Genomic DNA, 12,635 nt, shown 5'->3' with positions numbered 1-12,635 from the left:
TTACTTTGGGAATAAGGAGGCAAAGATTTTTCGGATTTTCATCTCCACTTTCCAAAAGCCAGAACTTTCTTATTTTTCTGTCAACATGGCAGTATGAGGGCTTGTTTTTTGTGTGGCGAACTGTAGTTTTTATTGGCACCATTTTTGAGTACATATACTACATTGTAAAACTTATTAATTTTTGGAGAGCAGGGAGAGAAAACATCAATTATGCCATTTTTTTACAGCGTTAATTAAACAGCATAAATGACGGGATACATTTTTTAGGTGGGTCCATTGGATTATGAGGCTACCAAAATTCTTATTTTTTTTAGGTTTTTCCCACAATAAAAAAAAGGCAAAACAACTTTTTGGAGAATTTTTTTTCTGCATTGCCGCAATGAAAGTAATTTTTTTTTTCATCTATTGGACGGAGCTCTGTGAGGGCTTGTTTTCTGTATGACGAGCTGTAGTTTTTATTGGTACCACTTTGGGGTACATACGGCTTTTTGGATCACTTTTGTGCTTTTTTGGGAGACAAAATAAAGATAAGCATTTTGTCTCAGTTTAGGGTTATTTTTTAAGGTTTTTTGCTGTGCAGGACAAACATTGTGTTCAATTTATTGTATGGATCGTTACGGATACGACTATTCCAAAAATGTGGGATTTAAAAATTAAAAAAAACAGAACACAAATGGGGAAAAGAGCGCAAAGGTGTCTTTTTTGTAATTTTTTTTTTTTTTTACACTATCCCTTTATATCTCTGAAAGGGACTTGAACCATAGCAGCTATGATATGATGTGCAGGACTTCAGTACTGCAATGTCTTATCCCTTGTAATAGCGATCATAGGCAATGGCAATGCAAAGGGAACTGCATGAGTTAAGCATGGGTATGAGGGACTCCTCCAGTGTTCATGGTGTACAAACTTTCCTCATTAAGAGGGGTTTTCCAAAACACCCACAAATGTAATAAGCCATGGATAGTTCGCTGCAGCGCCACTGCGCCATGCTGGTCTTTGTTTTCCGATGCAGCAGCAGTGAAATCACCCACAGGACCACTGAGGCTAGTGATTGGCTGCAGTGGTCACATGGGTAGTCTGATACAGACAGGTGAGAAGCAGCGGCACTAGAACACATAGAATAGCTAAACTCTGCTTCTTTTAGAACAGTCCACAGCTTTTATTAACTTTTTCTTATCCAAAAAAATGTCAGGGTATGGCAAAAATGGCAAATACCAGAGGGCATGGGATAGTAAAAGCTTAAATTGTGCAAAATAAAGTAACAAATAAGGGGCTTTTTACATTAGGATTCCTATGCATGTTTAATATACAGTATACATTAAATGAACATTAAAAAATATATATTATAAGCATCTCTGTAATCTTTCAATATGAACACATTAAACAGATAGCGAGAGACATAGATATCTCTCTCCTGACCCCCCCCCCCCCCTTTTTTTTTACATTAGGAAGCAAAGTTTACAGTGAAAAAGTATATGTTTTTGAAGTTTTGTAGATCAACTCTCCCCCACCCCCTTAACCCCTTGAAGACCAGACTGTTTTGGGCCTCATGACCACTAGCTAAATGGAATTGCAAATTCCGCAGCAGATTTTGGCCACAGGGAATCATTGGCCATCCGCGGTCCATTAAATTGATTTTTGCACCCGCCAATGGCATTTTAAAAGAATTGCGTTTTTCACGCGCGGGAGAAAAAACGCGGCATGCTCCATTTTGCGGCGGATCGGCAACATTGCTATCACATTGATAGCAATGTGTGCGGATATCTGCACGCAAAAAAAATACCATTTGAAGCAAATCCGCGGCAGATTCTGCGCGGATTGTATTTTTCGAGTGGACATGAGGCCTTAGGGATTTGTGCCTTTTTTTTCCCCTTCATCCACGAAAATTATTTTTTCTGTTTTTTTTTCCCCCACGACATATAGGGTTTTTTTTTTTCACTGACTTTTATTTCTGTTTTTTAGTTTTATTGGGGGTAAAAAGCAAAAAAAAATATACTGTATATTCCGGCGTATAAGGCGACCCCCCCAACTGTCGCCTTATTCAATGTTGAATGGCTGTGATTGGCTGATGCCGCGTGAGCCAATCACAGCATTAGCTTTCTGGAGGCGGGGATTTTAAGCCCCGCATCCAGAAAGCAATGCTGTGTCGGGGACAAGGAGAGAGCGACAGCCTGCAGCAGCACCGCAGAACACCGGGGGAGGCGAATACTGCTTTTTTTTTTGACACTTTTTTTTGTATACCCGACGTATAAGACGACCCCCGACTGCAGAGCAGTTTTTTTGGGGTTAGAAGGTAGTCTTATACGCCGGAATATACGGTAAATATTTTTAAAAACATAGTTTTCTTTTTTGTTTTTAATTTGTATATTTACACTACAGTAAAAAGTATGGGAATGGGTTCCTCATTTTGTTTGAGGTTTTGATATATAATATGTGTAGTTTTAGATTACAGGGCACTTGTGTCAACAGTTTTGGTTGGTGTCGGCTTTAGGTCATTTTTTTTTTATGTATTCTGTCTTTCTTTACTTATTTTTGTAACTTTTTTTTTTTTTTACCATCCATGAGGTATATAAGACCTCTGGGGGTCATTCACATGGTCTTTTTTTATTTATTTTTTTTAGTTTACACTTTTTCACTGTAGCTGGGGCATCCAATGTAACAGGAAAAAACTCCCCCCTCTAACGACAACAGTCACCAACAGAGCTGATCGGTGTCTGCTGGGATTAGTTTAAAAATATCTGATATTGAAGGGTACAATCTACTCATGAACACCATTTTGCAGTTTATATACAGAAGGAATCTACATAAAGAGTTCAGCAACTAATTACATAACTAATTTTGTACGGATCCTGATTTACAGCCTGTACGTAAGCCAAAGCACATACACTCCCTAGAGCGGTACTGACAACTGCGTTAGACACAGACATCAAGCTCGTCAGCAGTTTAGCCGAATACATACAATGCAGGTTTTCCGACCTCAGATTACTGCACAGTGTGTCATATAAAGACTGCTTTTTCCCAGAAAGCAAAGCACTACCGCAAGCTCTAACATAGTCATCCATCAACGAGTGGCGGAAGATTGACTTACATAACTATGGATGCCACTATAATAAAAGGCTAGAACTTAGAATCTGTATAAAGCCCATTTACACTGTAAGATAAAAATCGCTCAAAAATCAGGTGGAGCGGGATACCACCGCGATCGCTACGAGAAAAAAGCAGGTGTTTTGTATATGCAAACAGCTGCATTGTTCTCGGAGCTTTCAGCTGGTCTCCCACTGAGAACTGCTAGCAGGATACTAGCTAAAAATGAGCTGCCAGCGGGATACCAGCTGAAAGAATACTATCAGTGCCGCCTGCTGAGAAAATCAGCGTGCGGCACTAACAGTCATCAGTGATTGATGGCTTTTGAGCAATAATCGTTGTGTCTAAATGGGCCTTAAGTAGTAATTTCATGTAGAGTAACTGCTGCTGGAAGGTGGACATGCCCAATCGGATACCCTCACCCCTTTTCTTATCTAAAGCGTTCGGCATGGGACCATATGTGTCCACTGAATGCAAGGGAGCATCACATAATGTAAACAGATCCCTCCAACAGCCACAGCATGTGAGATTTATGAGAAAAAGTCTTTCAAGGTTGTGTCACTTCGAGGTCAACTTAATGCCAACAAATAATGCATGTGGTGCAGCTAGGAGGAACTTCTATTGTACACTGCGTACATAGTACAGAACAGGGTCATGAAGCTCTGACACGGAAACCAACAAAGTGCAATCTAGTTTTTTTTAAACAAAAAGTCAAATACTCTGGGAAAAAAAATAACCATCTAAATTTTATCAACTGGGAATACAGGCACTTACCTGTGGTGCAAACCCCTCAACTTGCAGCTTTCTGTTAGCATCATTGTAATTTGAGCTTCAGATGCTTGATCTAAAAGAATTACATAAAACATGGTAGATTATAGAAAAAGATACATCTGAAAAAGTTCTAACTAACAAACCTATCCCACATGGTGAGCGTTGCAGATACACTCCCTTTCCTCCCCTGGTAATGTCAAAATTTAGGGGTCCCCCACCTAAATAAAGAAAAAAAAAAAAAAAAAAAAAAAAAAGAGGTAAACCGTGATCAAAAAGTTGTATGCATCCCAAAACGCTATGGATAGAAGTTACAGCCGCCCCCCCCCCCCCCTCCCCGCTAAAAAATAAAGAATTATGGATGTCAAAATATGGCAATGTAAGGCAATTAAAAAAAAAAAAAAAGGTGTTGTACCAAAGTATGAAGTTATCCGCTATCCATACGATAAGGGAACATTTTATGACCAGTGGGGGTTCCAAAGATCCTTGCATGATTGAAGCAGCGGCTGAACATGCGCACTGCCACTCCATTCATTCCAGTGACAGCGCCAGAAATAGCCAAGTAGGTGCACATGACAATCTTCGACTCACTGAAATGAATGAGTGGTGCTTCATTCATGAGGGGACGTCCGGTGCCCCCCCAGATATCCCCCATCTCTTGATCAGTGGGGTCTATCTATGATTAGTGGAGGTCTGACTTTATATTTTTGGTACAACAAAAATAACTATCTGAATCTGGTATTGCAATGTTTGTAATGATTGGTGGAATGAAGTAAAAACAATCCCCCTCTATTAAGTAGGTGAAATTCTATTTTTTTTTCCATTTCTTCCCAATCATTCTTAAAATGTCCTTCCAGTACATTATACAATACCACCAAAACAAAACTACAACTCATCCTGCAAAACAACTATTCATAGGGCCGTGTCGATGGAAAAAAAAAAAAAGTTATGGCTCTTGCAAGGAGAGGATGAGAAAATGAAAAACTGTCCGTGTTCTCAAGCAGTACACTCTCCAACACAACTTTTGATTATGCTGCTTCCTAACTCTGGCTTGCTCAGCCAGAGTATAAAGTTTATACAATTATAACCTGGCATATTTCATTATATGTAAAAGCCACTACTGGTACGCCTGCATCACATCACTTCCCAAGACAATTACGCTTGGGCTCTGGCAGTCACCGTGCCACTTTGATCACATCATCTGTGCAACAGTCTGACACTGGTATATAGTAGATAATGATCCTAGTCATCTACAATGCCCTTTACTTTTACCGTCTGCATACAAGAGACATGATGAAGTAATTGCTTGTACTGTGTAAAAGTAGGGGCCTGCAACAAACCACTTCAGGTGCTGCCACATTCATTCCGAAGAACCAAGAGCCAATCACCAGAAGCCCTCAGGCAATATTCTCATCAAATAGACCAATATATATGGGGGGGGGGGACATTAGAAATGCAAATCTACGGATAGAAAAAGCTAGACTAAACAAACATTTGGGAAGAATTGCACTAGAATTTTAGTTTTTGCTCTGCTTTAAGCCAATTTCACATGAGCGTGAAAATCGTGCAAGATTTGTGCGTTGTGAGACTCTCAAATCTCAAGTGAATATGAACTATTTGAACGGAGTCGTACATATATCTTTTCGTGTTCCTCGGAACGCTTTACGCATTGGTTTTCAATGGGACAGTAAAACACATTTCACACTGTGCGATGCGCATGCGAGAGCTATGCAAGTGTCCCATTGAAAGGAATGGGAAATACATGCTGAGCCTCCAACACGGCTGAAAAACACGCTGGAGGATCACTACTTTACAGAAGGGATTTTGCCAAAAACTGTCTCACATCTGCATAAAAACGCAATGTTGGCAAGCTTTATACTAGTCCAAGATCCTCAGCCCAATATCGCACTTGCATGTGTGTAGGTAGCTTTAGGCAGTATTGGAAAGGGTCTAGAAACGAGCCGCGGCTTAGTAGTATTAGTAAGCAAAGTAAGCTAGAGAAGAAAATCCAACATTTCTAGTAAGATGCCTCAAATCAGTGACGCAGCACGAGGGTACGTGCGCATGGTGGAATCCAGAACATGACTAAAGTTCTTTTTACATGGGCCGCGTTCAGATTCCTGCACTCCCGCAGAAATTTGAACCATAATCATTTCGTGCCATTGCATGCAGTGACTGAGCAAGAATTGTTCTGCATGCAGAAAACTGAACGACGAATGACGAGCCGAGCAGTGGAAACGGCACTCATTCACTTCTGAGCGACTATTTGCTTACTGTGAATGGAGGTAACATAGTATGCAAGGCCCAATGAAGACAATGTCCATCTAGTTCAGCCTGTTTATCCTCCTATGTTGTTGATCCAGAGGAAGGCAAAAAAAACCCAAGAGGCAGGAGCCAATTGCCCTTTTGGGGGAAAATTCCTTCCTGACTCCCTAATGGCAATCAGACTAATCCCCTAATAGTTCCTACCTGCCTGTAAACCCGGATTAACAATTAACCTAAGATTTATATTCTGTAATATCCTTCCGCTCTAGAAAGACATCAAGTCCCCTTTTAAACTCCGCTATGGTTTTAGCCATCACCACGTCCTCAGGCAGAGAGTTCCACAGTCTCACTGCTCTTACAGTAAAGAACCCTTTTCTGTGTTGGTGTTGAAACCTGCTTTCTTCTAGACCTAGTGGATGCCCTCTTGTTACCGCTGCAGTCCTGGGTATGAACATATCATGGGAGAGATCATCGTATCGTCCCCTCATGTATGTAGGTGGACGAGGAAAGAACGCTCCTCGGCTTGCAGCGCCACCATGCTAGCTGTGCTTTGAGAGGTACTCGCTCCTCTGTAACAGCTCAGGAGCGAGCATCACTGGGATGAGCTGCTAGGTATCATTTGCCCAACAGCTTGTCCTGTGTAAATAGGCCTAATGGCTGTGTATTTCGTTGCAGACCGATATGCGGATTTAACCCCACGAATGGGCAAAATCTGTATGTGGAATTTCCGATGCGGATCGACACAGAATTGCATTAGAAATTAAGCACACAGATTATGCCCATTCATAGTGCTAAATCTACATGTTTTTGTCACTGTGGGGTTCAGAACTAAAATATAACTTTTATTAAATATTTATAAAAAAAAAAGAACTTGATAAACAAGTCTCGAAAAGGACACACATATAACTAAAAGAGTACTCCTAAACAAAATTCCCAGAGATGTATATGACGGAATAGCCGTATTTCGGGATAAAGATTTTAAAGCTATACTGCTTTAAAAGGAGTAGACCATGGAAGGCTCAAAACAATCAGAGATTTGCTACAGAATTATATAGTGTAGCTATAACCTTTTACTCAAAGGGTCAAACTAGCTAGTATGTTCAGAAGTTTCTCAGAACACCAACCACCTCGAAAAATCTCCGTAGCCCTCTAAACGAGGGGTTAACTCGGTGATTGGGTTCAGAAGTTTTAGGAACTTCACACGTTACCCCAGCCTAGTTTAGTGCATAGGGGTATAAATAAATCCAATAGAGACTGTAGAGTAATCTCAGCAGAGAAAAGAAGATCCACTCCTCCCAGACCTAGTCCACTGGATATAGATAACTTCCCATGTGGCTATATCTGATGGAGAATGGACCATTGATAGCTCAGAACAGATTCCAAAATTGATTACTTCCAATCCAGACAGGAGAGGAAAGATAGTCCATCAATTCTATGGAATCGTTTTTAAGGCGTCGCTTCTTAAGAAAAATTACGCGGTTCGACGCGTTTCTGCTACAGTTAGAGTAGCGTCATCAGGAACCAAATTCCATATCTGGACATCAAAAAGTCAGTACACAACGTCCTTAAACTGCTCGACAAAAATTAAATTGTAGCGGAAGTTGCAAAAGTAAGGAGAGGTAGACGATGCTAGCATATCCCCCAGAGATTCCCCCCAGAAAGTAATAAGAACGAGAGAAGGTAGCAGCACCAGCCCTTGTGGTAGGCTGGCGGCTAATGACCCGTAGTGTGTCTCAACAGAGTTTAAGTAGTGGATAACTCCTTCCCTGATTCAGGGGTGTGTCGTCACATAGCCAATTATAATGGAGTGCCTTGTAGCTCCACCCATTCTGACATCATTCAGCTGTCACCTTTACTATGATCGTTATATTGATCAATACCCATGCTGTGGGATAGCTGGCCAGACCCTGTCAGTCTTGGATTGTTCCACAGACTGTCCAGGGACATGTTTATGCTGCACCTCCTTGTTGCGATCCTGTTGTAAGCGTGCCGTTGCTATAGGGGCTCGGCTCAGCGTCCAGCGCTACCACGGACCCATGTGATCAAGCGTGGTGACGTAGGACGCTGAAAGGGTGCATAGGGAGGATCGTCATTCTTTCACCGTGCACGCGCCCACGTGATCAAGCGCGATGACGTGGAGTGCTAGAAGAATGCACTGGGGGAACTTTAAAGAGTTATAGTGTCCCTATGCCTGCGGTCACGTGTCTTGTTTGGTCACGGGACCGGACCTGATAGGAGAATAGATCTGAGGGAGGTGTAAGAATCCATCCCTTACAACAACATGGCTTATGTTATACTTCACCCCCGATCATGTGACCGGGCCCGTTGGTGAAGCTGATGACTGAGCCGTGTCTGTAACCTCCCCATCGGTCACATGATCATGGCCGATGATATGACTGGTGGTGTCCTATAATGCTATTACGTAGTGCCCAAATAGACAACGCCGAGGTGGATCGTCCAATCAAATGCCCCTATTGGTGGTTTGGTACCAGAGTGTCCCTAAAGGTACACTCAGGTAGGTATATCTTTAGTGTATGATCATAAGACTTAAAAGTTGGGCAAGCTTGTTGATATACAACTATCATATAGTATATTGCCAGCTAATCAGGGTACTGACATAGTAGAAGACTATATCCACCCCTGTATGTTTTTAAGTATAAAGGTAACAGGGTTGGATTATTCAATGATGTCAACATGATGATGGCCATAGAATCATGTCCCACCGTCAAAACTCATACAGTTGTTATCGGAATGAATGTCCGAGGCTTATGAGATAGATACAGGCAGATGAAGTCAATTTATGATGTTAACATCTATAAAGTATTGGGCATACTCTATTAAGGCTGTATTTATGTGACGCTTATAGGAGGAGGGTGTGTTGATAAGACCTCCTCATATCCTCTTAGTAAATATCCGAAAAGAGATTAATGATGGTAGAGCAGAGTGGGCTAGATCACTAGAAAGTATTGCTCAACTCAGGGAAGAAATATGACATAGTTTAGTCCCAGTTCATAAAAAGCATGCAAATGAAAGGGTTTCATTCAGGCCCTTTGGTTGTATGCAGTCTATACGGTAAGTCCATTGTGACTCCTTTTGAAGGAGTCTCTTGTCAAGGTCACCTCTCCTCCCATAGCTCCTAATGGATTCTACCCCCTGAAACATTAGTAGGTCAGGGTTACCCCCATGGTAATCTCGCATGTGGTTTGCTACAGGTGTTTTGTCGCTTCGTCGTATATTCCCAAGGTGGGCAAGAATCTGTCGCCTGAATTCTTGCCTCATCTTCCCTATATAGTTCTTCTTACAGGGGCATGTTGCCATATACACTAAATGGGAAGAGCGACAGTTAAACTCTCTTAGCGTGTACATCTTACCAGTATGGGCACTCTTGATAGTGTCTCCCTTAAGGATATTTTGACACGCTAAGCAGTCAGAACACGGGAAAGTACCCATGGGTCTCGATATGGTCAGCCAATTACCAGATTGGGGTGTCTTCAAGTGGCTCTTGACTACTCTATCCTTGATGTTACGACCCCGTCTGAAGGTTAGGAGCGGATTTGGAGGTAATATAGTTTCCATCAGATTCCAAACCCAATTCTTTCAGTTTTCCCCTATTTTGCACGGCGAAAAACTTTTTCCATCTAATTTTGCGAAGAAATAACGCGATGTCCTTCGTCCAGGCAAATCTGTCAAATCTGCATGCCGGCACGAAGGACAAACCTCTCTCAAGGACAGAGATTTGATTTTTGGTTAAAGTCTGTGATGATACGTTTATAACCCTCTACTTATCCCCTACTGCATCGGTTTCCCCATTAGGGTGGACACAGGATGTAGCGATGTTCATAGACGTGGAGATGAAAACAGGGGTCGAAGTGCTTATCGCATCACTTGGTGATGCTGTGGTCTCAGGGATGTCAGGCAGAGGAAGAACAGAATAATGACCTATTGATCTATTTGGGTCATCAAACAGCGGAGATGATACTATTTCATTTAAAGCAGCCTGGACGAAGGATATCGCGTTATTTCTTCGCAAAATTAGATGGAAAAAGTTTTTCGCCGTGCAAAATAGGGGAAAACTGAAAGAATTGGGTTTGGAATCTGATGACTTACCTGGTCTGGAAGCTCTTGAAGCCCTTGAGAGAGAAAATACTAGAAAAGAAGGGAAGGGCCCGTTCACCGAGCTTAAAAATAAGAGCTCAAAAAATCCACAAGCTAACTCCTCTACGCACATTGACATTTTTGAGAAAATCGTCTTCAATGAGATAAGGGACATTGAAGTTCTACAGAGAATCAAAAACAATCTTACACCTGATGAATTAAGAGCTCTGGAACTAAATGAAACCCTCATAACCAAACCATCAGACAAAGGGGGTAACATTGTTGCTTTAGACAGATCCCAATATATCACAATGTGCAAACGAATTCTGGATGATCGTGATACTTACCGTAAATTAACATCGGATCCAACCGATACATTTCTAACTGATCTCAGAAAAATCTTGCAACAGGCCAAGACTTGGGGTTGTATAAATTCCTCTGAACATGCCCAAGGTCCATAAGGGCCTGGACCCCCTAAAGGGCAGACCTATAGTCTCTGGGGTAGAGAATCTTACACAGAATGCAGGAATTTATATCGACCGTATATTGCGTCCATTTGTCACGGCGCTCCCATCATACGTCCGTGACACTATGGACGTGTTACGGTTGATAGATAGAATTCATGTTGAACCAGGTACCCTATTGGCAAGTTTAGATGTAGAAGGATTGTATAGTTCTATCCCCCACGATATAGGGATTAAAGCGGTTGGATACTTCCTGAAGCAGAGAGGAACGGCATATATGCATCACAACCAGTTCGTTGAAAATCTCCTGATCTTCGTGCTCACTAAAAATTACTTGCTGTTCGAAGGCCATCTGTTCCACCAGCTCAGGGGCACCGCGATGGGGAGTCCTTGTGCCCCATCGTACGCAAATCTGTTCCTGGGCTGGTGGGAGACACAGATGGTCTTCACGGAAGAGCACACTAAGTGGACAGATAACATCCCACTTTGGTTGAGATTTATTGATGACATCCTGATCCTTTACACTGGAACCAAGGAGTCATTTATAGAGTTCGTTGACATCTTGAATGACAACTCAATCAACCTCAAACTTACCATGGAGACCCAAGAGAACTCTATTTCCTTCTTGGATGTTTGTATCAGCAAAACTAACGATGGCTACCTACAATCCTCTCTCTTCAGGAAACCAACTGCATCCAATAGCCTGCTTGCCTGGGACAGTGCCCACCCCTACTCCCTGAAAAATGGGATACCTAAAGGGCAGTTTATGCGCCTTAGGAGAAACTGTTGAGATCCTAAGGACTTTGAAGATAAAAGCACGGAGTTGAAAAATAGATTCTCAGACAGTGATTATCCCACTAACTCCATAGAGAAGGCATATCACTTCTCTAAACAACAAAGCAGACCAGCACTGTTAGTCCCTAAAATTAAGAACCCAGATAGTCAACTACGTATCATATCTACTTTTGACAATGGAGTTCCTTACATGCGCAACATCCTTTCCAAATATTGGGGGATCCTCCAAGAAGACCCGGACCTTAAAACTATATTACCTCCAAATCCGCTCCTAACCTTCAGACGGGGTCGTAACATCAAGGATAGAGTAGTCAAGAGCCACTTGAAGACACCCCAATCTGGTAATTGGCTGACCATATCGAGACCCATGGGTACTTTCCCGTGTTCTGACTGCTTAGCGTGTCAAAATATCCTTAAGGGAGACACTATCAAGAGTGCCCATACTGGTAAGATGTACACGCTAAGAGAGTTTAACTGTCGCTCTTCCCATTTAGTGTATATGGCAACATGCCCCTGTAAGAAGAACTATATAGGGAAGATGAGGCAAGAATTCAGGCGACAGATTCTTGCCCACCTTGGGAATATACGACGAAGCGACAAAACACCTGTAGCAAACCACATGCGAGATTACCATGGGGGTAACCCTGACCTACTAATGTTTCAGGGGGTAGAATCCATTAGGAGCTATGGGAGGAGAGGTGACCTTGACAAGAGACTCCTTCAAAAGGAGTCACAATGGACTTACCGTATAGACTGCATACAACCAAAGGGCCTGAATGAAACCCTTTCATTTGCATGCTTTTTATGAACTGGGACTAAACTATGTCATATTTCTTCCCTGAGTTGAGCAATACTTTCTAGTGATCTAGCCCACTCTGCTCTACCATCATTAATCTCTTTTCGGATATTTACTAAGAGGATATGAGGAGGTCTTATCAACACACCCTCCTCCTATAAGCGTCACATAAATACAGCCTTAATAGAGTATGCCCAATACTTTATAGATGTTAACATCATAAATTGACTTCATCTGCCTGTATCTATCTCATAAGCCTCGGACATTCATTCCGATAACAACTGTATGAGTTTTGACGGTGGGACATGATTCTATGGCCATCATCATGTTGACATCATTGAATAATCCAACCCTGTTACCTTTATACT

At 41.9% G+C, this 12,635-nt stretch overlaps 1 protein-coding gene across 3 annotated transcripts in view; it reads right to left on the bottom strand.

The window, feature by feature from the left end:
• The window catches only part of RYK (receptor like tyrosine kinase), a 126,433-nt gene that overhangs the window by 30,565 nt on the left and 83,233 nt on the right, over positions 1 to 12,635 (bottom strand). For all 3 annotated transcript variants that reach the window (XM_066598098.1, XM_066598100.1, XM_066598101.1), the window contains one exon: positions 3,859 to 3,928. In XM_066598098.1, the coding sequence (XP_066454195.1) occupies positions 3,859 to 3,928 (70 nt within the window). The remainder of the gene's footprint in view (positions 1 to 3,858; positions 3,929 to 12,635) is intronic.

The sequence above is a fragment of the Eleutherodactylus coqui genome, chromosome 1, assembly GCF_035609145.1.
Source record: "Eleutherodactylus coqui strain aEleCoq1 chromosome 1, aEleCoq1.hap1, whole genome shotgun sequence".
In the NCBI taxonomy this organism is placed as follows: Eukaryota; Metazoa; Chordata; class Amphibia; order Anura; family Eleutherodactylidae; genus Eleutherodactylus; species Eleutherodactylus coqui.
The sequence above is the reverse complement of the archived record's forward strand: the minus strand, read 5'-3'. Positions and strand labels throughout refer to the sequence as shown.